The following is a 27,430-nucleotide window of genomic DNA, read 5'->3' as shown; positions in this document are numbered from 1 at the left end:
GTACCAACTCCTCCTTGTACCTCTGGTAGAATTCAGCTGTGAATCCATCTGGTCCTGGACTTTTTTTGGTTGGTAGGCTATTAATTATTGCCTCAATTTCAGAGCCTGCTATTGGTCTATTCAGGGATTCAACTTCTTCCTGGTTTAGTCTTGGAAGAGTGTAAGTGTCCAGGAAATTATCCATTTCTTCTAGATTTTCCAGTTTATTTGCGTAGAGGTGTTTATAGTATTCTCTGATGGTAGTTTGTATTTCTGTGGGGTCGGTGGTGATATCCCCTTTATCATTTTTAATTGCGTCGATTTGATTCTTCTCTCTTTTCTTCTTTATTAGTCTTGCTAGTGGTCTGTCAATTTTGTTGATCTTTTCAAAAAGCCAACTCCTGGATTCATTGATTTTTTGGAGAGGTTTTTGTGTCTCTATCTCCTTCAGTTCTGCTCTGATCTTAGTTATTTCTAGCCTTCTGCTAGCTTTCGAATGTGTTTGCTCTTGCTTCTCTAGTTCTTTTAATTGTGATGTTAGAGTGTCAATTTTAGATCTTTCCTGCTTTCTCTTGTGGGCATTTAGTTCTATAAATTTCCCTCTACACACTGCTTTAAATGTGTCCCAGAGATTCTGGTATGTTGTATCTTTGTTCTCATTGGTTTCAAAGAACATCTTTATTTCTGCCTTCATTTCGTTATGTACCCAGTAGTCATTCAGGAGCAGGTTGTTCAGTTTCCATGTAGTTGAGCGGTTTTGATTGTTTCTTAGTCCTGAGTTCTAGTTTGATTGCACTGTGGTCTGAGAGACAGTTTGTTATAATTTCTGTTCTGGTACATTTGCTGAGGAGTGCTTTACTTCCAATTACGTGGTCGATTTTGGAGTAAGTACGATGTGGTGCTGAGAAGAATGTATATTCTGTTGATTTGGGGTGGAGAGTTCTATAGATGTCTATTAGGTCTGCTTGCTGCAGAGATGAGTTCAATTCCTGGATATCCTTGTTAACTTTCTGTCTTGTTGATCTGTCTAATGTTGACAGTGGAGTGTTGAAGTCTCCCATTATTATTGTATGGGAGTCTAAGTCTCTTTGTAAGTCTCTAAGGACTTGCTTTATGAATCTGGGTGCTCCTGTATTGGGTGCATATATATTTAGAATAGTTAGCTCTTCCTGTTGAATTGATCCCTTTACCATTATGTAATGGCCTTCTTTGTCTCTTTTGATCTTTGATGGTTTAAAGTCTGTTTTATCAGAGACTAGTATTGCAACCCCCACTTTTTTTTGTTCTCCATTTGCTTGGTAAATCTTCCTCCATCCCTTTATTTTGAGCCTATGTATGTCTCTGTGTGTGAGATGGGTCTCCTGAATACAGCAGACTGATGGGTCTTGACTCTTTATCCAGTTTGCCAGTCTGTGTCTTTTAACTGGAGCATTTAGTCCATTTACATTTAAGGTTAAGATTGTAATGTGTGAACTTGATCCTGCCATTATGATATTAACTGGTTATTTTGCTCGTTAGTTGATGCAGTTTCTTCCTAGCCTCGATGGTCTTTACATTTTGGCATGTTTTTGCAATGGCTGGTACCGGTTGTTCCTTTCCATGTTTAGTGCTTCCTTCAGGGTCTCTTGTAAGGCAGGCCTAGTGGTGACAAAATCTCTAAGCATTTGCTTATCTGTAAAGGATTTTATTTCTCCTTCACTTATGAAACTTAGTTTGGCTGGATATGAAATTCTGGGTTTAAAAAATTCTTTTCTTTAAGAATGTTGAATATTGGCCCCCACTCTCTTCTGGCTTGGAGAGTTCCTGCCGAGAGATCTGCTGTTAGTCTGATGGGCTTCCCTTTGTGGGTAACCCGACCTTTCTCTCTGGCTGCCCTTAAGATTTTTTCCTTCATTTCAACTTTGGTGAATCTGGCAATTATGTGTCTTGGAGTTGCTCTTCTCGAGGAGTATCTTTGTGGCGTTCTCTGTATTTCCTGGATTTGAATGTTGGCCTGCCCTACTAGGTTGGGGAAGTTCTCCTGGATGATATCCTGAAGAGTGTTTTCCAACTTGGTTCCATTTTCCCCCTCACTTTCAGGCACCCCAATCAGACGTAGATTTGGTCTTTTTACATAATCCCATACTTCTTGCAGGCTTTGTTCATTTCTTTTTCTTCGTTTTCTTTTGGTTTCTCTTCTCGCTTCATTTCATTCATTTGATCCTCAATCGCAGATACTCTTTCTTCCAGTTGATCGAGTCGGTTACTGAAGCTTGTGCATTTGTCACGTATTTCTCGTGTCATGGTTTTCATCTCTTTCATTTCGTTTAGGACCTTCTCTGCATTAATTACTCTAGCCATCAATTCTTCCACTTTTTTTTCAAGATTTTTAGTTTCTTTACGCTGGGTACGTAATTCCTCCTTTAGCTCTGAGAAATTTGATAGACTGAAGCCTTCTTCTCTCATCTCGTCAAAGTCATTCTCCGTCCAGCTTTGATCCGTTGCTGGCGATGAGCTGCGCTCCTTTGCCGGGGGAGATGCGCTCTTATTTTTTGAATTTCCAGCTTTTCTGCCCTGCTTTTTCCCCATCTTTGTGGTTTTATCTGCCTCTGGTCTTTGATGATGGTGATGTACTGATGGGGTTTTGGTGTAGGTGTCCTTCCTGTTTGATAGTTTTCCTTCTAACAGTCAGGACCCTCAGCTGTAGGTCTGTTGGAGATTGCTTGAGGTCCACTCCAGACCCTGTTTGCCTGGGTATCAGCAGCAGAGGCTGCAGAAGATAGAATATTTCTGAACAGCGAGTGTACCTGTCTGATTCTTGCTTTGGAAGCTTCCTCTCAGGGGTGTACTCCACCCTGTGAGGTGTGGGGTGTCAGACTGCCCCTAGTGGGGGATGTCTCCCAGTTAGGCTACTCAGGGGTCAGGGACCCACTTGAGCAGGGAGTCTGTCCCTTCTCAGATCTCAACCTCCGTGTTGGGAGATCCACTGCTCTCTTCAAAGCTGTCAGACAGAGTCGTTTGCGTCTGCAGAGGTTTCGGCTGTGTTTGTTATTGCCCTGTCCCCAGAGGTGGAGTCTACAGAGACAGGCAGGTTTCCTTGAGCTGCTGTGAGCTCCACCCAGTTCGAGCTTCCCAGCAGCTTTGTTTACCTACTTAAGCCTCAGCAATGGCGGGCGCCCCTCCCCCAGCCTCGCTGCTGCCTTGCCGGTAGATCACAGACTGCTGTGCTAGCAGTAAGGGAGGCTCCGTGGGTGTGGGACCCTCCCGGCCAGGTGTGGGATATGATCTCCTGGTGTGCCTGTTTGCTTAAAGCGCAGTATTGGGGTGGGAGTTACCTGATTTTCCAGGTGTTGTGTGTCTCAGTTTCCCTGGCTAGGAAAAGGGATTCCCTTCCCCCTTGTGCTTCCCAGGTGAGGCAATGCCTCGCCCTGCTTCAGCTCTCCCTGGTCGGGCTGCAGCAGCTGACCAGCACCGATTGTCCGGCACTCCCCAGTGAGATGAACCCAGTACCTCAGTTGAAAATGCAGAAATCACCGGTCTTCTGTGTCGCTCGCGCTGGGAGTTGGAGACTGGAGCTGTTCCTATTCGGCCATCTTGCTCCGCCCCTCATGTTTTAACTAAGATGAATTTATGGTAAAAACATGGAAAACATCAAGTGGTTAACTCTAATTTTGCTTATAAAGCTATGTTGGTAAAAGCAACTAATGCTGGCCTGTAACTTTCTAATTTAGAAAAATTTTATGTCGTTTCATTGAACTCTCCATCAGCATAGTGGTATGCCTGATAATACTGTCTTCTGGGCAAAATTAGTTGTACTACTGTAAGTACCCATATCACTTTCTTGCGGCATTGACATCTCTAGTATAGCACTTGATAGTATATGGTAGGTATCTTTTCATATCTTTTCTAGACTCTCAAATCCCGTTAAGCAAGAGATGTGTATTATCTACACTACTCACACACTTCCCAAATTCATTATATAAACACGGGTTTCCTATTGATAGTAAGACTTTATTGAGTTATTGTTTCACCAAGTTGAAAACTGAGGTTCCAAGATGTTAATAAATGTACCCAAGAATACATAAGAATGAGAAGTAGACCAAAATGCAATTGTAGGTTCCCTAATTCTAAATATCAGTTCTTTCTAAAATCTTTATCTTCCATCCATTCCTATTCTTAGCACATTTGGAATTATAGGTCTACACAATATAAGAAACATTATTAAAATGAATAGAGAAATATTTTTAAATAGTATTAAACATTTGTGTTATAGCACATATATATGTAATTTTTCAGAACTGCTTCCTAAATACAGGTCACAAGGCACTGCCTTGTGGTTATTTCTAATCCACCCCACAGTTCAACAACTCAGAATTGTAAAATGTGATCAAAGAAAGTAATCATGATGCCAAACTCCCAAACAAGGATGCACCATTTTTAAAAGTTTCTTTATATGAACATTTTGAGTCAGTGATTTAGGTAGCTTTGAATATCAATTTTTCATGAAAAAGAACAAATGTGATGACATAAACAGACAATGATCCACTTGTGTTATGAAGGTAGCAGTAAATGGGTGACAATTTCTTGAAATCTGGGTATGTTCAAATGAGCAGAGCTGGCAGCGTGTCCCAGGCTTTATTGACAAAGAAATGCAGTGTCATTATCCATTACTCTGATGATTTATCTAGATCACAGTAACTGCTTCAAACCTAGAAAAAGGTAAAGGAACAAGAAGAATTATTTTTCAATGTTGCTGTGAATCCATATCAGCATTTAGGGGTCTGATTTATAATGCTCCTTAAATAAGTTTAATTTCTTTATATAAGCAAGTGATAATTAAGTCAGCACCTTTTTGATAGTAAGGAATAAGCTCACTTTTGAAATTCTGTTCTCTCACAAACATTTCGTGACATTATAGAATCCAGAAATGTCAGCTATAAAAGAGACCCCAAGGATGATGTTCATTTCTCCTGCTTTACAAATGGAGAAACTGAGATTCCATGTAAATATGTCACTTAACCAAGAGAATTGACGACTAAATGGAAGTTAGAACTTAAGTTTTCTAAATTCAGGTTCAGAGGCCAGCTTCAGTAAAAATGTAGGTGTTGGGAAAATAATAGAGTCGTTTCCATGAGATTGCAGCCATCTCTTCATTATTGTGGTCATGAATATACATATCTCATTTATTTTTCACTGCTATGGCTCTATTTCTTATTTCAGAATGTAAAACCAGCAACTTTTCTCATCTCTTGGTAGCTGTATGAACATTAGCAATACAGAATTCAGTGGATTGGACCGTCTCCATTTCCTATTTATTTCTGATTACATTGTTTTCTCTAGATGCATTTTGTTTTCCCATCTGGAATTCATTCTCTGGGAGTCTCCTCTCTGAGAAAGCTTGAAAACCAAACAGTGTTTATTTTTTTTAATGACATTGCTTGCACTTTCATTCTGTAATGTCTCCATTCAGAAATCTTTAATTGTTCCCAATTCCTTTCTAGATGAGATCGCAAATTCTCTGCTTAGCTTTCAAGGATCAGCACACTTTCAATCACTTTTTCTTAACACTTCCCAAAACCCACCTGGCATATTAATCAAACTGACTTTTTGTAGCCTCTGATTAGTCTCATTTCTGTACCTTTGCTTGTTTATGTTTTCCCTTTCTTCCTGCCCACTAAAGATGTAAGATCTCCTTTTTTTTTTTTTTTTTTTTTTTTTTTTTTTTGAGACGGAGTCTCGCTCTGTCGCCCAGGCTGGGGTGCAGTGGCCAGATCTCAGCTCACTGCAAGCTCCGCCTCCCGGGTTCCCGCAAGATCTCCTTTTAACTGTGAAAATCTCTAGACTGTAGTGCTTCTCTTCTCTTGCACTCCTGGCTGTGTGAACATAAAACATGGAAGAGGTTATCCTAGGTGTGGTGCTCACGTGTCTGGGTGAGGCTTTCATCTCCTGAGTTCTGGTCTCTGTTTGCCTGCTGTATTAGTCATTTTCATGCTGCTGATAAAGACATACCAGAGACTGGGCAATTTGCAAGAGAGAGAGCTTTAGTGGACTCACAGTTCCACGTGACTGGGGAGGATTTGCAATCATGGCAGAAAGTGAAAGGCACGGCTCACATGGTGGCAGGCAAGAGAAGAGAGCTTGTGCAGGGAAACTCCCCTTTATAAAAGCATCAGATCTTCTGATAGTTATTCATGATCAAAAGAATAACATGGGAAAGACCCACCCCCATGATTCAACCACTTTCCACAGGATCCCTCCCACAACACGTGGGAATTGTGAGAGTTAAAATTCCAAATGAGATTTGGGTGGGGACACAGCCAAATCATATCACCTGCCTACACCTGACCTCCTTTTTGATTCTTCTTTCCTGATTTGAACTTTCGGGACTTGAATCTCTCCTGTCCTTGCCTTTTTAAGACCAGAGTTAAGCTTTAACTTGCTCATTTCAAAAATCTCCTACTGACACGCACTATCAATTTGCTACTCATCACTGGGGATGATGACAAAAATGACCCAATCAATTTTCTGCCTTCAGTTCCATCTAAAATGAGTGCATAGCCACATATGTGTGTTGAGATGACTTATTTTGTTTTTGTTTTCTTTTGGATGGGTATAGTTTTTGATTTGTCATAAAATCCTCCTGAAAACAATTTTATTTAGAAATTAAACATTATCAATACTATATATCAAGGCAAGCAACTGTCTTTGGAATATAATACATCCTGGAAATCAATGCAACTTGTTTTTACCTTTAGATTACCCCCAGATGCCCAGAGCATTTCTTTACTGGTGAAATACAGAATTCTTCATTCAAGTGACCTGGGAGGAAGGGTCAGCAGTGACCTAAAAAGTATTTCTTCTTAAAATAAGGGAAAGGTGTGTGCTTAAAAACAGAGGCATCAGAAAGGGGAGGATGAACAGATTATATTTTTTAAAAAATAGTGAGGCCAGGCACAGTGTCTCACGCCTGTAATCCCAGCACTTTGGGAGGCTGAGATGGGCAGATCACCAGGTCAGAGATCAAGACCATTCTGGCCAACATGGTGAAACCCCATCACTACTAAAAATACAAAACAAATTAGCTGGGTGTGGTGGCACGTGCCTGTAATCCCAGTTACTCAGGAGGCCGAGGCAGGAGAATTCCTTGAACCAGGGAGTCGGAGGTTGCAGTGAGCCGAGATCATGCCTCAGCACTCCAGCCTGGCGACATAGTGAGACTCTGTCTTAAAAAAAAAAAAAAAGGTGGGTGATAGCAAGGTCCCTCAGAAGTTATAAATGAATGGGCATTAGTGCATAGCTATCTTTCTTTTTCAGGTTACCCCTTATGGAAAAAGGTTCACAGTTACCATAACAACAATTAATAAAGCCATATTTGCTGGAAAAATCTTATTCAACAGCAAAGTATCACAGTAAGAGAAACGAACCTTAGTAATTTAATATATAGATATAAAAATAAACCTTTGGTAGTTTTGCCTGAAAGAAGGACAGTGAGTATCTTAAACGTCTTAGGGAGTTTTTACAAGTGCTCTAGCCCTTGCTTTCTGTTTTCTAGTTAAGCAAACTTTATTGCTTTAACCAATGAGTTACAGAATCTATGACTGGTAATTTTAGTCAAAAACATGAATTCAATTAGATATAAAGATACAATCTTGGCATATGTTCTTAAAGGAGTCAAACCTCCTCTCTTTTAATAAAGAAGGTAAATGAGCCCAAGTCCATATTTTGTGGCCATTGCTCAGTGAATGACTACACACTCTATTCAGTCACCCACATAAGAAATCAGTAATTTTTGTTATTCTTCTTCCTATTACTTCTCACATCTGGTTGAAAAACAAATTCAGTCACCTTCCAAAATATCTTTCACCAGTGTCTTCTCATCATTCCACTGCTACTGCCTTCATTCACCTCTGTATCACTTCTAATTTACCTTTTTTTTTTTTTTTTTTTTTTTTTTTTTTTTTTTTTTTTTTTGAGACAGGGGTCTGGCTCTTTTGCCCAAGCTGGAATGCAGTAGCACAATCTCAACTTACTACAACCTCTGCCTCCTGGGTTCAAGCCATCCTCCCACCTTAGCCTCCCAAGTAACTGGCACTACAGGCACACACAATCATGCCTGGCTAATTTTTGTATTTTTTGTAGAGATGGGGTTTCACCATGTTGCCCACGCTGGTCTCAAACTTCTGAGCTCAAGTTATCTGCTTGACTCGTCTTCCCAAAGTGCTGGGGTGACAGGTGTGAGCCACCACACCTGGAGACTTCTAATTTACATTGCTGTATAATAGTGTCCAAGTTTCTAGAACATTTCTCCAATGATGGCTCCACCACACAGATGTCAATGTTTCGTTTCTTCTAAAATGTAGGTATAACCATATCATGTAACTACCCCCAATGAAGTAGCCGTTTCAGTGGTTTCTCAAGGCCTACAGAATACAATTCATATTTATTGTGTGACATTTACTAACCTGTGAAGCCTTGAGTCAAAGTTACCTAGATTCAAACATAATAGATATCCAACACAGATTTTTTGAAAGAAAAATGAGGATCAAATGAATAAGATTGTTCAGTTTGCCCTTGGCGTTCCTTTTTGTTCGTCTGTTCTGTAGATTCAATGATCATCACCCTCCATACATCCACTGTGCATTCATTCTGGGCACCCGTCACTGTCCCATATGAGAAGTAAACAGAAGCAAACAACACAACCCTTAGGTCCACCCTAATAGGGTTAATAACTCATGGTAGAGTCAGATATTAAACAAGTTAATACACAGATGAATGCAGAATTACTAATTGTCATAATTGTTTTAAAAAAAGAAAAGAAGTGTGTTCCCTGAAAAGAGAGGAAGGTAGACTAAATTTAGTATAAGCGATGGTGAACTCAGGGAAGCACTCGCCTCCTGAGATTTGATGTAGGACATGATCAGTTATCCAAGAGAAAACTGGGAGAAGAGCATTTTAGGCAGCGAGAACAAGTGTGTTTGCTTTGTTGTTGCTGCTGTTGTTGTTTTTGTTTGTTTTTGTCTCATTCCTTCTCGAAGATGCTATACATTCCCATGTTTACACTTTATCGTGATATTGACTCTGTTGCCTGGAGTGCTCTTCTCTGTCATTTTATATGTAGTGGAATTGTTCTTATCATATCATGTTTTTGGTTTTTTTTAATATTAAAACTGTCCTTACCCCTTCAGGCAGAACTTACTTTGCGTCCTCCCTTTATTCACTCCTTTCAATTGAAATTTTCCCACTGCTTATAGCGAACTGGGTAATTTATTTTTCTCTAGAAGACAAACCTTCTAGAAGGGGGATACAACTTCTTTATTCTTTCAATAGTAGGTCCTCTGTGTTATTGACATGAGGAGAAATGAATTAGATTATTGAGAGACAAAGGGGAATATTTTTCAAGTCACCACTTCAAAGGATAGTATGTGACTCAAAATCTAAATATATTTAAGAAAGATATGGTTAAATAAATTAATGCTAGATTAACAGAAATTAAAATAAATGAATGTTGTTTTAATATAGATCCTTACATTTTTTTAAGACAAATTTATACCCAGGGGAATAAATATTCTCCAACTTATTTACCTTGTTCATTGGAGACAAAAAGTTGATTTGGATTAGTTAGAATCAAAACCTGTTGTGACAGCCCTTATATAGAAATTTTAATAGAATCATGTCTGGATAGAAAATAACATGGTTTACATTAAACTTCCACTTTCAATCCAATAAGCTTGGCAAAATATCACATTTTCTCTTGTTGGAGGCTTCCATTCTTTGAATGTTTCTAAAGCCCAACTGCTAGAATCCCTGGCTGGGCATGGTGGCTTATGCCTGTAATCCAAGCACTTTGGGAGGTCAAGGTGGGAGGATCACGAGGTCAAGAATTCAAGATCAGCCTGGACAAGATGGTGAAACCCTGTCTCTACTAAGAATACAAAAATTAGCTGCACGTGGTGGTGCATGCCTATAATCCCAGCTACTTGGGAGGCTGAGGCAGGAGAATCGCTTGAACCCAGGAAGCAGAGGTTGCAGTGAGCCAAGATCACACCACTGCACTCCAGCCTGGGTGACAGAACAAGTCTCCATTTAGGGAAAACAAAAAACAAACAAAAAAAGAATCCCTGTAGTAGTCTATTCTCACACTGCTATTAGAGACATACCTGTGCCTGGGTAACTCATAAAGCAAAAATATTTAATGGACTCACAATGCCACATGGCTGGGGAGGCCTCATGATCATGGTAGAAGGTGGAGGAGGAGCAAAGTCATGTCTTACATGGTGGCAGGCAAGGGAGTGTGTGCAGGGAAACTCCCCTTTATAAAACCTGCGGGTTTCATGACACTTACTCACTATCATGAGAACAGCACAGGAAAGACCTGACTACATGATTAATTACCTCCAACTGGGTCCCTCACACGACATGTGGGAATTATGGGAGCTACAGTTCAGATGTGATTTGAGTAGGGACACAGCTAAACCATGTCAATCGCCTACAAAGCCCAGCAAAGCTGACTTCCATTGTAGTCTTCTACAGTCTCTCTGGCCACTTTCCTTCCTGTTTACCTCATGCTTCTGCTCCATCCTCACTGGCCTCCTAGGACCCTTGAACATACCCACCTTGTTCCTGCTCCTGAGCCCTTTGACTTGGGTTTGTTGTGCTAGAATCCGTGCTCCACAGATATCAGATAACCCTATGGCTTTTTTTCTCTTTTCCATTAAGTTCTGCTAAAAATGATACCTTATCAATAAGGCCTTCTAAAACCTCTAATTTCAAGGATATTTTTCCATTCACTAATCATCTTCCTGTCATGCCCTATTTTCCCTATAACACCATCTGAAATACTGTGTATTTTTTTATTATTTACTATAATATAAAACTGTAGGTTGTTTACTGTTGTCCCCCAACTGTAGGCACTCTATAAATCATCATTGAAGGAAATGCATATTATCTTTGCACTCAGCATCACTGGGTAGTTAATACTATTTATTTTTCAAATGTTATAAAATCAGTATATGTTAATTGAAGTTTTTCCAAGCTGTAGAAAATAGAAGAAAATGAAAGTCAACAATTATCTAGCAATCAGCACGGTACCATGATTGACATTTTGTTTTACATATTATTTTAGTCATTTCTTTACCTATATCTATTTCATAAAATGAAGATCATATTATAAATACTATTTTATAGACTACTTTTTTAGTCTACCATGCCATAAACATTAATCAATTGAATAAGGATTTTTCTACAGCTTCACCCTTACTGGTTCTAGAGTGCTCCATTATTCACTCTGTACGTCTTGAATGCATGGCCTAATCTGAAGTTACTTAAGCCAAGTACACTGGGAAGATGCTTACCTAGAGCACTTAGTTATTTAAAGCTAAGTGGGTTAAGTAGTCTAGGAAATAGACTTGGTTGTCAATAAGTACATTGCTTATTGTTAAATACTAACTTTCAGTTAACCAGTTAATGAAACCCAAACTAGATAATTGCAACATTTACCAGTGGACCAATAAAGTACAATTCAAATGAGCCCTGTCCTTAGGAAGATTGTCAATCAAAGCTTTAAGAGTACTCAAGTTCATTTAGTCATATTGCAGTCGATCTTGATGATCTTCAGATTATTGGTTTATTAAAAGTTCTAGGTAGCTTGACCTTCTTATAAGACTGTAGAATTTGAGTTAAAAAAAGAAAAGTCTACTGTCAACACTGTGTTAGAGATGAAAACCTCTGCCTAGCTCCTGGGTGGTGATTCAATTTTTGAATACTGTTTCCTTTTGTTGCATGAAGTTATGAAATTAAAACTTGAATTTGTTTTCCAGATTACACCAAGGGTAAAAATTGTTTTATATTATTTTGTATTGTAGAGGTTTTTTTTTCTTTTAAATTAGAAGATCAACTTCGAGGAGACAAAAGCTTAATTAAAAAAAAAAAGCCTCACAAATCTATTTCATTTCCAGTATATTACAGTTCAGTAGATAATTTGAAACTGATTCATCTGTTATACCATCTGTCGGAAATATGCTGCAGCTGTTAAATGTCCAGCAAAATTTGAACTACGTCTCGAAGTAATTTGCCCTTGGTACATGCAGACCAGACAATTTTTTATTTGATTTACAACCAAGATTCCTCCAAACATGACTGATTTTCTAGCTATACTACTTTAATTTCATTATTATTTTTAAACATAGCTATTAGACAAACCAAAAAGGAAAATGAAAGAAACCTGAACTAATTTTTAAGATTAAAAATATTGAATTTATTCATTGCCATAAGCTATTAAAATTGCATTGGTTGTGTTCAATATTTTTCAAAATATATGAAGAGTTCCTACTGTGTGCTCTACATTCTGCATATTGGGAAAGAAAAGAAGTTCTCTTCCTCAAGAGAGGATCATCGGCAGAGAAATCAACATATAAACCAATATTGATCATAATAGACTTACAATGATACAGAATGAAAATATTAGGAACACCAAAGTCTTATGTTCTTTTAGGACTAAAAATAGATGTAAAAGAGCTAACTCACAATAGTCAATAGCTTCAAGTCTCAAAAAACTCATTTGCTGGAGCCAAGATATTTAAAAAGTTCTAGAGTCATGTACTGTACTGATGAGTTAGACAAACCCTCTATATAATTCAGGGGTTCCAAATTGCAAGTCATTTTAAGTTGTTGAAGATCAGAGGTGATATTTCTTATGTGGCATATAGTGAAGTAGATCTATGTGTCAGATCATGGGATGAAGCCATTTCTCTTTTGCAATGCAGATTTTAAAATGGAAAATACAAAAATATATCTTGGAAGCTAAACAGATGAAGTGAACACATCTCAGTAGTCAAAACTAGGAACCACTTTGCCTTGCTTGATTTTGGATGGATTTATTTCTTATCATTGTCAGTAATTCATTGATTCAACAGCTCTCTGTAAGGTTGTGCTGCATGACAGATTTTGAGGCTCTGGGAATACAGAGTGGACAAGTCAGGCACCTGCCTTCCTTTCATGGTATTTACAGCCCAATCAACAAGCAAAGTGATAAATTAAAAACAAACTAGATAATTTCAGATTGTGGTGGATACTGTGAAACAAAACAAGACAGTGTGATAGAATAGCAAGCAGTGTCTCAGGAGAATGAAAACAGGAATTGAGTTGGTTAATTTAGATGCACTGGTCAGAAAAAGTGAAGGTGGTATTTGAGTCAGAATCAGAGCGGAAAGGAACCAGCTCTTTGAGACCTGGTACAGAGAATTTTAGCTGGAAAGCAGAGAGGATGGAAAGGCCTTTGTGCAAGGGTGTGCTTGGTGTGTCTGAAAAAGAGAGAGGAGAGTGAATCTAGAGCTTAGTGACCCAGAGAAGGAGTGAAATAAAATAGCGCCAGAGATATCTTCAGGGCCAGACCATCTCAGACCCAGTGGAGCTTGGATTTTATACTAAATAAGAGGGGAAGCCATCAGGAAATCTTCAGGGCATGGCAAAATCTAATGCCCAGTTTTAAAAAATCCATCTGACAACTGTGAAGAAAATGGATTGTAAGGAGATAAAGATTGAAGCAGGAAATAAGTGCCCAATAAATATTTATTGAATGAATAAATGAAATAAAGTTGATGTATTTTGCTGAGGCTATTCAATGTAGGCATATCCATTAAATGGCTGATTATAAATGGGTTTCTCTGAGAACATCTACTTAAAACTGTGGAAACCTCTTTCTTTCAGTTAAAAGATGTGGGTCTGATTTGGCACAGAAAATACTGAAATTGCTGCAATATTATTATACAGGGTAACATTTCACATAAATTCTTGGAATCAAAATGAGAAGTGGTGAGAACAATTTGACAACGTCAATATTATTAGATCTGCATAGCCCATTGCAACGTGTACGATTTTACATGAAGTCACTATAGAAGCCATTTGTCCCAGAAAACTAGACTTCAAAAGTACAGGCCTTATAATCGGGTACAGGTTGTCTTTTGTCCTGACTTGAATATCCTTTAGCTGTGAGATCTGAAGCCTCCTTATCTATAAAATGGTAATACTACCCATCTCAGTGGGTTACTGTGATAACTCAATGAGATGACCCACTGAAAATATTTCCCTGTCTATCACATAAGTATTCAATAAATGATTGCTATTACTATCAATTGATTTGTTGATTGTGGTTTAATGATCTCTGCCATCTGTATATTCATCATGGTCCAGATTGGAAGGTTTGAGATGGGAGGTGGGAAGGCTGCCTCATTCGTGCTCATCACTATGATGCCTATGGCAGCACGTTGAGTTTTGTCTCATTAAATGGAAAATGAAATAAAAGAGTAAATGGGGTCACCTCTATCTAGTAGGAAAGAAGGGAGATATAGTAAAAAGAAAAAAGGAAGGCAGATGAATTTATTTTATTCACTTAGGAATTTGCGCTGTGTGTCAGATAAAGTATGTCCAATCAGTTGATTTCATTCCAATTCCATTATCTTCAGCTTTTTCCCAAATTAGCATTTGATGACAAACTAATTGTACTTCTCTTCATGGTCCTTCTCTTTGATAAGTTCTTTTGTGAACTTATTTATAGACTCTATGAGAAAATAATTAATTCTCAATGCGATTATATGACCTGTTTTAGCAATGATCTAGCACTCTCGTATTTTCTGTGCAAAGTTAATTACCTCTGCCACACATAGCCTAATGTAAATAATAAAAGGTCTCTAATGTAAAATGAAATATATAAAATGAAGACATATTTGTATGGGAATTTCTTTCTTTTTTTTTTTGAGGCGGAGTCTCGCTCTGTCGCCCAGCTGGAGTGCAGTGGCGCGATCTCTGCTCACTGCAAGCTCCGCTGCCTCCCGGGTTCACGCCATTCTCCTGCCTCAGCCTCCCGCATAGCTGGGACTACAGGCACCCGCCACCACGCCTGGCATTTTTTTGTATTTTTAGTAGAGATGGGGTTTCACCGTGTTAGCCAGGATGGTCTCGATCTCCTGACCTCGTGATCCGCCCGCCTCGGCCTTCCAAAGTGCTGGGATTACAGGCGTGAGCCACCGTGCCCGGCCGGGAATTTCTATGATAGATCAGTAAGTGAAAAGGTATGTAAAAGGCCATATTGTAAATGTTTTTTGTTTGTTTGTGTGCGTATCTAAATATCTGTTATGTTAAATGTTGCATCTGTGTATATGTACTATGAAGACTAGTAGTAGCGATGACTTCTATGGATTATTCGGTTCTGTCTTTAACTGTATTGTATGAAATTCTACAGGAGCAAGAGAAAGATGTCTTATTTTCCATAGCAAAGAGTAGTCCAGGGAAGCTGGAGCAAGAGATACACAAAAGCAATGTATGAACCATAAAAATGGGAGGAAAATATGGTATAAGTGAAGATATATAAGATGGATTGAGGCCAGGCGCGGTGGCTCACACCTGTAATCCGAGCACTTTGGGAGGCCGAGACAGGTGGATCATGAGGTCAGGAGATCGAGACCATCCTGGCTAACACGGTGAAACCCCGTCTCTACTAAAAAATACAAAAATTAGCCGGGCGCGGTGGCAGGAACCTGTAGTCCCAGATACACGGGAGGCTGAGGCGGGAGAATGGCGTGAACCCCTCCAGCCTGGGCAACAGAGCGAGACTCTGTCTCAAAAAAAAGATAGATTGAGTAGCAGTCAATGGGTTTTTTGCCCTAAGAAGGAGCATACATTTTTATAGCATATTTCTATAACTCTGAATGTTTAACCATTGATTTGATATTGTTATGATTTAAAAATCGAGAACAACAGGGTCAAAACAGGAAGAGGACTTTTGAAATAATGGAAAAACTAAGGAAACTTTGGGTAAGATAGGATTAAACAAGTTGCCCAAATTTATGTTGCTAGGAATAAACTCTAAATATTTTGACTCTAAGGAGCATACTGCTACCTCTGAAAGTCACACCTTTCACCAAAAAATCGTAATTATACCACGTTAAGTTAAAAAATTTTGACCCTCAACTATGTCCAAATATTTATTATAAATATTGGAAGAGAATATCATATTCTGTTTCTTGTACTTCCTACACGTTATTAAAGAAAAATGTGTTATGTGACAATTAGAAAATGTAAAATATAAATTAAATTTAGACAAAATTTGGCTTGCAGGCATCAGGAGTAATTTAAGAAGCTCTGGCCAAACCTCCCAACAAATGTGCGTTCTGCTTCCCATTCTGCCTTGTTCCTTATGACTAAAACTATCTTGAATTACAAGCTGAATGACAAGCTCTTCCCTGGCTTCCCAGGTAGCACAGCGGTTCCTCAAGAGATCTTTTGTCTTCCCCCTGATGTCCATTTCGGAGTCTGGCGTCCCATCTCAGTGCTCCAGGACTGCACCTTGCCTTCTGCTCCTGAGTGTCCCAATGCTGTCTGCCCTCCCACATTTCTGACCGTCATTAGTTACTGCATTAACTAGTGACCTTGAAATGGACATCATGGGGAAGATAAAAGATCTCTTGGAGGAACCGCTGTGCTGCTGATGATGGAAAGGAATAGTCATAACATGTGATGCAGGGTAAATGTGCAGGTAGAGGTAGAGTAGCTCCAACTTCAAAAGGTAGAAGTTGAATGTATATTTAAGACCACAGAGTGATGTGTTCAACTCAGAATGTGCCTTTTGCCATGGATTTTTTCCTAACGTAAAAATCAGGATGTTATTGCTAGAATTTCTGTTCGGCTAGCACTGTCTTGTTCTTGAGTAATTTGTTGTTTTCAGTTGTTTTCCTCCATTAGACTTATGTTACCAAATGGGTCATATAAAACATCTACTTGAAGTGTTATAGCTTAAACATATATTGTTTTGTGAAAAATTTTCAGACAGTATATTTCAGCAAAGATGCATTTGAAAACCATACTCTCGTGTCAATTACATATATTCTGAAGTCCTTTAATCTTGTAAACTCCTGCCAGTATCCCTTGCCAATAGCCAAACCTCTCAACTGTATCTTTTAGGTAAAGGGCAACAGCTATTTCATGTTTATTTGCCAATAATTTCCTCTGCTCCAGCTTGAGTTAGTACAGAATTCTTATAGCTAGTCTGCCTTCATGATTGACTGAAATTGTGTGAAAATAAAACTCAAGGCCCATCTGCTCTTCTAGTTTTCATCCAAGATTCCCTGGAAGGGAAGTGCACTGGAGACCAAATATTTGCCATCGCTGTGTATGGCTGTAGTTTTGGAAGACATCCCAGTGTGGGAAAACACGATACCGGATTATTTCAAATGTTAGTTCTCGTTTTCTCTCTCTCCTTCCCTCTTTTACTATTATATAAAAATTCTAACTTTCTCCAGGGATTTGCCTGATTGCCTAGTATTTAATGTCTGCAGGAGATTGAGATACATGTTTTAGCACAACAATAAGCAGACTTTTTAGAATGGATAATGAGTAATAACCATTATTACAGTTGGAAATAAAAATGGATAGTATGTTGTAATAGTCAGTATGGCAATATGTGCTTGCGTGGAATGCCGCTACAACCATCTCTGGGAAATTTCAACTTCATTGTGGCCTCTTTCATGTTGCTTGAGGTGTTCCCTTTTTCTAAAATTTCCTTAACCCTCTTTCCACCTACCTGTAATCTCTAATTTCTTCAGATTCTATTTGTTATTTATATGGTATCTGACACTCTAAGTAATGATTAATCATTCTGATTCCTAAGTTCCTTCAATATTTGTTATACTAGATAAGAGGTGGGGAAACTTACTCTGTAAAAGCTCAGATAGTAAATAGTTTAGTTTTGTGGGCCATATGATATCGATTGCAATATTCTACTGCTGTGTGAAAGTCATCCGAGACAATACATAAATGCATGATGTGTAACTGTGCTCCAATAAAACTTTACTTACAAAAGCAATCTGTGGGCTGGATTGGGCCTGCCGGCCATAGTTTGCTAACTCTTGATGGTTGACACTATTTTGGAGTTTTCAGAGCTTGAGAGAAACTTAGTTAAATTTCCTCATGTTACTTATGTGTCACCTGTAGGAAAGGGGTGCATTGACATATTCAAGGTCACACGTTTATGATGGAGCTAATGAGCAACTCAACTAACTAATTATGAGGTCTAATGAGCAACTTAACTAACAACAACCCTACATTTCTAGTTTATTTGTGACTTTTAGTATTTCATTTTCTTCTAGTTAGCATTGAATTTTAAACCATTTTGTATTACTCTATCGTTACTTCATGTTTAATTACTTTTTGTAGATTCATTTATTACTGCCACTTATGGAGGAATAGACCATATATTTGTATGTGTATGTGTGCATATATACAAATGGAATAAAGCAAAGTCGAATTTTTTATATATCTGTACACACACACACACACATATAATCTGTCTGAAGTAGTAAAAACAGCAAAATGCAATGTAAGATCTCAATAAATATTCATGATTAATGTCCTCCAGGAGAAAATACAGTAATTGTTGCATTTTTTAGCTTAGTAATATGATTATAGATTATGTTTTAATTTGGAAGAACGTGAGATTGCTAGTGCTTTACATTCTGATAATAATTTTGCAGTCACGTTTTTTAAAAAATGCTTATTTGCCCTGGTCTTCACTAATCTCAATTTAATTCTAATTGTTATTCTGAATAATTACATAATTTTTTCAAATCATTACTTAATTTTTAAATTTTTAAAAAAGGATTTTTATTTGATTTTTTAAATTAGCAAAAAATGTAAAATTTGATACTCAGATGATCAATTTGTTACAGAAGTCAATTTGTTTAATGTAATAACTCTAAACTATATTATGGTTTTATAAATGCTACATTTAAATTCCAAATTTAAATTAGCTATTGGATCATTTAACCAGTTATCGACTTAGTTTAATTACATTCAATGCAACCATATCTAGGCATTGGATATTCAGTTTTAGAAAATGTGTTATGCATTATTATCAAGTGTGAGCTAGCCTGAGTGAGGAGGTATGGACTAGAAAAAGGTTTTCCTAGCATGGTCCTGATGATTTCTAACGTAGCTTTCTTCCTCATTTTCTTCATATTTCTACTCAAATACTACCTGATCATGTTGTCAAGGCTTGCCTTGAGAAGTCAGCATAAAATAGCAATTCTCTTCCTCTCCACCTGACCCCCACTCCCTGCCCACTGTTTTATATTTAATGTTCCTTGTTAGTATTAATTACTAAAACATACTATAAATTTACATTTTTTTTGTTGTTGAGATGTTTCTTCCCACTAAAACATAAGCTCTACAAGGGCAGGGCATTGTTAATTTCAACTTCAGCTGACTTCAGTGCTTGGCACAACATAGACACCTGATGCATATTTAAATGAATGAAATGAACATGAGTGAATGTTAGCACATTTCTAATATAATGAGAATATTAGAAAGAATGTTTACTCCAATTAGAGGCAACACTTATCTCAAAAATTATAAAAAGGTGTAAATCAAATGTATCAGAAAGTAGGAAAATCAAGGATGTATATTTGTGCTCACTTATAGCTAAACAAAGTAGTTGTTTTCGATTAATATGAAACCCATCAGTTTAGATGATAGCTTTGTGAATTGATACTTTTAAAACAAATTTTATGTTCTTTACATCCCTTTACATTTAACTTTCTGGGGAACTTATTTATACACACATGTCATATTTCCCAGAGGCACTTGCAGTATAACTAAGAAAAATAAGAAATTTAAAAAATATATGAAGATGGATTTGTTCATTTTAATTTCCAATTTGTATACAATTGAGTGGTGAGATAATAAATAATAATTCATTTCTCCAGTATCATTGGGGACTTCACTTAAGTGAATTTACAAGAAAATTAGTTTATTCTTTCTGTTGCTAAGTTATTTTTGCTTATAAATTTCTGAGAGAGAAACCATTTTTGAATATATAGAGAAAAATTTTCTGTCTTATTAAACAGAGTTCTGAGCATAAACATTTGTTGGGAATTTAAGACCACCACTCTAAAAATTAAGTGTTGTAGCATGTTATAATATGAGATCTTGCTTCCAGACACTTTGAGGTTCATTGGGTTTAGTACATTCATTCATTTATCCTACAAATGTTTTTAGAGTACGTGCCAAGTACCATTGTTCAGATCACTGGAGAGTAAGCATTAGGCCAACTATCTAAAACTTCATTTCAGATAGAGCTTTCTGTCTAGTGGGAGAGAAAGGCAACAAAAAATTAAATGAATAACAACATAACATGTCAGGTGGTGCTAAGGGTTATGTCAAAAAATAAAGCAGGGTGTGCATACAGAGACTGATGGCAACAAAATGCTGGGTGAACTAGCAAAGCCTGTCTGCAGTGGCAAAGGTGACATTGAGCAGACACCTGTGACAAGAGAGGATACTTGGACTAGTAATTGCAAAGGCTTACAGCAGGGGCAGGCTTGTTTTTAAAGAAAAAGGAGGGGCCAGGCGTGGTGGCTCACACCTCTAATCCCAGCACTTTGGGAGGACAAGGCGGGCAGATCGCAAGGTCAGGAGATCGAGACCAACCTGGCTAACATGGTGAAACCCCGTCTCTACTGAAAAGACAAAAAAAATCAGCTGTACATGGTGGCACGTGCCTATAATTCCAGCTACTCAGGAGGCTGAAGCAGGCGAATCGCTTGAACCTGGGAGGCAGAGGTTGCAGTGAGCCGAGCTCGCACCACTGCACTCCAGCCTGGGTGACAGAGCGACACTGTCTCAAAGAAAGAAGAAGAAGAGGAAAGGGGCCATGGTGGCTAGACAGGAATAGACAAGGATCTATGGAAAGAGATGAGAATAGTGCTGTGGCCATCATAGGCCACTGGGTGGCAGGGTGGCAGGGGTTGGTTGTGGGGGGGTTGGGGGGGGGACTTTGAACGCTACGCCAAGTTGAGAGCAGGAGGCAGAGAACAATTTGAATACAGCAGCCACATGTTCACTTACAGTTTAAAAAGTGTTTCTTCAGCTGCTGCAGACAGAACTATAGCAGAGTGAGAGGGGAAGCAGGAAGACCACACAGTCTTTTGTAACAGAGAGCTCTGGAAGCTGTGTGTGCACGATCTGTAGCTATGGAGTTGAAGTGAGGCAGTAGGACTTGGAACATCCCAGTATCAGAAGACATAGCCCTCCATGCCATCTCCCAGAGAGGGAGGGTAGACTCAGAAGAGTCCTGGCCACGTTAACATTAGAAACACTTAGGCATTGGCAAAATGAGAAAGATCCATCAAAGGAATCAGAGAGCAAGCAGCTAATGAGAAAAAAGAGAAAAAAAAAATGTTAATGACATTATAAAAGCCAAGTGCAGAAAGTGTTACAAATAGAATTGAGGTATCGCCCGTTTCCAGTGCAGTTGATTGGTTGAGTATGATGGGAACTGATTAATTTTTCTGTCAGTAATAATTTTCAAGTTGGTGATTATTCTGTCTTTACTTGGTGATGTCTCGTTCATTCTTTGTTTCTTTCTCTTTCTTTCTCTTTCGCTCGCTCTCTCTTCCTTCCTTCCTTCCTTCCTTCCTTCCTTCCTTCCTTCCTTCCTTCCTTCCTTCCTTCCTTCCTTTCTTTCTTCCTTTCCTCTTTCCTTTCCTTCTTTCCTTTCCTTCTTTCCTTTCCTTCCTTCCTTCCTTCCTTTCTTTTTTCCTTTCCTTTTTCCTTTCTTTCTCCCCCCTCCCCTCCCCTCCCCTCCCCTCCCCTCCCCTCCTCTCCCCTCCCCTCCCCTCCCCTCCCCTCCCCTCCCCTCCCTTCCCCTCCCTTCCCTTCCCCTCCCTTCCCTTCCCTTCCCTTCCCCTTCCCTTCCCTTCCCTTCCCTTCCTTCCCCCTTCCCTTCCCTTCCCTTCCCTTCCCTCTTTCTTTCTATCTCTCCCTTCTTATGGTGTTTCTCTCTTGTTGCCCAGGCTGGAGTATAGTGGCATAATCTTGGCTGACCGCAACCTCTGCCTCCCAGGTTCAAGCAATTCTCCTGCCTCAGTCTCCCGAGTAGCTGAGATTACAGGGACGCACCACCACGCCCAGTTAATTTAGCATTTTTAGTAGAGATGGGGTTTTCCATGTTGGTCAGGTTGGTCTTAAACTCCCAACCTCAGGTGATCCACCCACCTCAGCCTCCCAAAGTGCTGGGATCACAGGCGTGAGTCGCCGCTCCCAGCCTATTTTTTCTATTCTAGTAGGAACACGTAACATGAGATCTGCCTTGATAAGTGTGCATGATTATCTAGAGGTACAATATTGCACACCAGATCTCCAGAACTTAGTCATCTCACATAACTGAAATTTTATACGTGTTGGTTAGCAACTCCCCATTTCTTGGTCTTTTGACTTTGGTAGGAGTCCTCTTTGTCTTTCCACCTCCAACCTTAGTAATTCCAGTGCTCTGTCCCTATAATGTATAACTACCTGAAGATTTCCAGGTGATGCCTGATACCAAAGCTTATTACAGGAACAAGCTCAATTTTACTCATGATTCTCAGATAGCAAGGCTGAGGTGAAGCCCTTCAGAGTAATGCACTTTGCTATGGCTTTCTGTTTGAATATCAGGGTTATATAAACTGCTCCTGTGTTATATTATATTTTGGATAACAGAAGTGCCTCAATTCCTTTGCTAAATATTGTTTCAAAGACTTATAAAAGACATACCAGATTCAATGATTATTTTAACTAACACATACCAATAATTATTTAGAAATTGTTATTGAGTGTCTCTCTCCCTCTCTGTCTTTTGTTTTCAGAAAAATGTGATGAGCCGCTCGTCTCTGGACTCCCCCATGTGGCTTTCAGCAGCTCCTCCTCCATGACTGGTAGCTATTCTCCCGGCTATGCCAAGATAAACAAGCGAGGAGGTAAGCCAAATTTTGATACATTTATCAATAAACATGTTAAATAAGAACATGTTATATTTACAGCCATATATATATTATATATATATATAAACTCACACAACAGATGTTGGCAGATACCAGAAATCATTCTTGCCACTTCTATTAAAAGATCCATAGAAACCATTAACCTCTCATGTAATCTCCATTGGGGAATAACATAGGAAAACTTAGGCTGGAAGTGAGAGATACTAAGTCAAAATGGAAGACATTTTGAAGTTGTCTGGGATAATAAAGTCAAAATGGCATAAACATTTAGAGTTAAAATTCCTATTAATCAGAGAATCATTTAGAAAGATGTAAAAAGGAATCGACTCCCACAATATGTACAGTGTATTAAAAAGAGCACTTTGTATTGACTGTGTATTAATGTAAAAACTTAGTTCCTATTGAAAATGCAAATGATCCTTATAATTTTTCCTCCAGGGCCCAGAAGGTACCTCTATTATAAAATCTGTGTGAAGAATAGTTAGATATATGCAACTACAACGTCAGTTCTTGATCTTAAATCATGGTATTTGTTAGTAACTGGAAGTTTCCAATTTTCTAGCAATTCACTGAGAGTAAAAGAACATAATTAAGGACAGAGGCAAAACACTTTTGCTTCAAAGGAACACTGGTACAAATACCAGCAAATGGCAACTTAAAAAGGAAAGAAACAATATTGTCTTAGATAAATATGAATCAACAAACAAAGACCATGATGTTTAATTCCGTAAAACAGGAATGATGATTGACACGGGCTTCAGTGGAGAGGGATTAAAATTAGAGATAATCTGTTAAAAGGTACAAAGTTTTAGTTAGACAAGATGGATAAGTTTTGGATATCTATTGTGTAGCATGGTGACTGTAGTTAATAATATGTTGCATGCTTGAAAATCGCTAAGATAACGGCTCTTAAGTGGTCTCACCATTTACAAAAAATAACTGTTGTGATGGATGTGTTAATTATCTTGAATTAATTATTTCACAATACATGTATCAAAACACCATGTTGCATACTATAAATATATACATTTTTTGTGATTGCACCTTAATAAAGCTAAAGGAAACTAAGAAATGTGAAATCATAAAACAATCTAGAATCAACCGATTCTAGAAATAAAAAAAAATAAAAGGGAATGAATATAGGAGGAAGCAAGGAAGGGAATAAAGGAGAGAAGGGGAAAGGGAGGGAGGGAGGGAGGGAGGGAGGAAGGAAGGAAGGAAGGAAGGAAGGAAGGAAGGAAGGAAGGAAGGAAGGAAGGAAGGAAGGAAAAATGAAAAAAGAGAACAGGAGGAAACCCAAAAGAAAAACAAGAAGAGGAAAAAATAAAGGAGGAAGAAAAAATATTGCATCAGAAAAGAAAGGTTTATCAGATTTGCAAAGACCAAAAAAGAGAAGAAAATAGATAAGAAAAAACTAGCCTAGTGTATACAGAATAATATATGAGGTATTCACAGAAGTATGAAGACGTCTCAGTTAGCAAAAAGACTTGGTGAAAAAGTGATACACAAGCAAAGGTAGAGGAACCTGACAAAAATGCAGCTTTCGTGTAACATTAGTATATATTAGCTCATTTTTATAACCTGATATTCATCAGGCTATGCACATGAGAGACTTGTTGAGTTACTATAAGTTATCAAAAATTCTGCATAATGATGTTGAAGTAATATAAATTTTATTTCTCTCTCATAAAAGTCATTGGAAACAACTATTAAAAAATGAATATAGACAGAAAAACATGAAACAAGGAACTGGCCATACCCAAAAGGTATGCAGACCTTCCCAGTACTAGGAAATCTAGGATGAAATATGAAAAAGATATACCATATAATTCTGGTCCCAAGAGAATGTACTGTTCCCTAAAAGAAGTGCCATAATACCAAGAGACATAAAGCACCTGTGAGGAATGGAAGCAGAGTCAGAAAATGTTGCTTTCAAAAGCTTTGAGTGAAAGTATGACTGAAGAAGATGATTTGCTCAGTAAATTTGGGCAAGTCAGGTTCTATCATGCAAACAGCACTTCAGGAATACAAATGAGACAATCTTGTCACCAATGAGAAAATGGAAAGTGCACAATAAAGAAATTGTGGCCACATGACTGATGTTGAGCAGGGAACCCATTTCCATATACAACCTCAACTAAACAATGCAGGTGCTATAGTTGTAGGAGAGAGTATAGATGTTATAGGCACAGAAATTTAAAAGTGTCAATTATGGGAATTAGAGAGATGTGGGTATTTTTTCTTTCTAACCTTTCAGAGCAGCAGGCTACCAGATGCTGAAACTTCAGGTATAAATTTATTTTGCCTTTGATTTTTTTATGGGAATTAATGTCTTTTACTATATATATATATAGTGTGTATATATATAGGTTTTACTATATATATAGTATATATATAGGTTTTACTATATATAGTGTATATATATAGGTTTTTTGTTCTCATTTAATTCTAGAAAAGTTAAATTATTTTATCTTTGCTTTAACATAATACAAGATACCACATTACATCATTTAGAGCTAGTTGTGTATTTATCTACTCATATAGAGACAGTCAGATATCTGATATTAAGCTTCCAAAATGTTGATATATTTTTTAACTTGGATACTGGGATTTGAGGAGTGTCTTTACTTTCCTTATAGTAGTTTTGTCTGTAGTTTGTAGAATATATATTTATATCTGATAGCTAGGTAGGCAGGTAGGTAGGTAGAGAGAAATAGAATGCATTTCCAGAAAGACAGATGTTTCAAAAGCAAAAAACTATAAAACAAAATTTACAGTTTCTTAACTGTGTGACCTGAAGTTCATCTCTTTTGGACTATTGATATACTGGATGGTCATACATTAGGGTGAAAGTCTCATGTTGGGAAAGAGAGTGTTGTCTGTCCTATAGATACAGGTTTACACTTTGCTGTAGCCCATTTTATCAACATTTGTTACGTGGGGAGGTGCAGCCATGTACTTTTTGACTCCTAAAGACTGCTTTGCTTATCAGCGTTATGCTGTCCGTAAGGACAGATAACTCGCCCTCCCCAGCCCTCTCATTTTTGCTCCTTAATTTTTACAGATGGTGAGGTAACTAAGCTATATCTTCACCCTTTGTGCTGCTCTGCCTCTGCAGGTACAGACAAGACACATACGTGTAGGGCTTAACCCTTGTTGGCCACGTGAGTGTGGGGCAAGGGAACTAGCATGAGAAAGGAAGGTTATAGCCTCTCCAAGGAAAAACAAAAAGAAAGTCATATATAGTTGTTATAATACAAAACATTTTTTTTTTGAGGGTCTCGCTCTGTTGCCTGGGCTGGAGTGCAGTGGCATGATCTCAGCTCACTACAAGCTCCACCTCCTGGGTTCCAGTGATTCTCCTGCCTCAGCCACCCAAGTAGCTGGGATTACAGGAGAGTGTCCACCATGCCCAGCTGATTTTTGTATTTTTAATAGAGAAGGGGTTTTGCCACGTTGGCCAGGTTGGACAACAAAATATTTTATTCCACTCTAAAATTTATATGCAAATGTCCTTGGGAGAAGAGACATGTAGGGTGAAATTCATGATAACATATACGTGGCTAATAGTCTGCATTAAGAGAAAAGAGATTTTTTTCTTTAAGTATAACATGATGTTATATATCTGGAAGATATAAAGAAGACAGATAATTCCAAGCAGAAAAAAAAAAAATATCAGCATTACAGAATCCAGGAATGTTGGAGATACATTTTCTTAATTTACAAGTGGCAAGAGTCATCTGATACACTATATAGGCATCTGAAAGTGAGAAGATCATATACTAACAGAAAAATATAAGAATGTAACCTACTAATTATACAAATGCTGAAAAGAACAAATTCAGTTGAGCATTATGTTGATAAACATTGGCTTTAAGTTTTATTATTTACTTAAATGATATTCCTAAAATACATTTTGGAAAGAGACTTCATAAATACATAGAAAAGCACCATATAAATGCAAATATTCAGATGACAGATAGTCACATATTTGTGAAATTGAATTTAGTTTATGGGTCTCCACAATACAAATCCATCAGCTATAATCTTGATGTCAGGGACCAGTACATGGCAAAAGTGGGGAGGAAATGTGACGTTTAAATGAAAAATTCATGTGTAATTCTAACATGTCTTTTGGAGCCCACTGCTTTTAGTTTGTTGGTGCTGTTGTTGTTTTGTATCAACGCCTTATTCCTGTGATCTGTGTACTGATTTATCCCCACGTTTTTAATCCATTGAAAGCTTGTGTCATTCTGAGTTAATGGCAGTTAGATGTGTTACTCTTTCCAAGGTTAGCACAGATACAAAACCTTTGAAAGTCTGAAACAGTGTATCCCTTACCTTATTTTTAATATAGAATTTTATAGATTATACACTGCTTTCATCTGTGCTCTAATTGTTTCTCAATCTTCATAACAACCTGGTTAGAAAGAATGGTAAGTTAGAGATGCCAATCAATTCTTCTGCCAAACTTTCAACCTTGTACTTCATATGCCATTTATAGAAATCAGCCCTTTTCTCCTGCCAGAAGCACAGCCATCCCCACATGGCTCAGGTCTCCCTCCACTACCACAGAGGCTTAGCGAGAACGCCTGATCTCAACGGATGCTATTAGAATCTCTCTGCTTTGTTATGTGACATCATTTTGGGAACCCAGGGGACTACTG

The 27,430-nt window shown here is 38.1% G+C and overlaps 1 protein-coding gene across 1 annotated transcript in view; it reads left to right on the top strand.

Annotated features, from left to right (window-relative positions):
* Positions 1–27,430, top strand: part of CNTNAP2 (contactin associated protein 2) — a 2,243,420-nt gene that overhangs the window by 617,250 nt on the left and 1,598,740 nt on the right. Inside the window, exon 2 of the mRNA XM_050786136.1 lies at positions 22,629–22,739. Coding sequence (XP_050642093.1) covers positions 22,629–22,739 — 111 coding nt within the window. The remainder of the gene's footprint in view (positions 1–22,628; positions 22,740–27,430) is intronic.

The sequence above is a fragment of the Macaca thibetana genome, chromosome 3 (assembly GCF_024542745.1).
Source record: "Macaca thibetana thibetana isolate TM-01 chromosome 3, ASM2454274v1, whole genome shotgun sequence".
Lineage (NCBI taxonomy): Eukaryota > Metazoa > Chordata > Mammalia > Primates > Cercopithecidae > Macaca > Macaca thibetana.
This window is presented reverse-complemented; position numbering and strand designations above follow the sequence as displayed.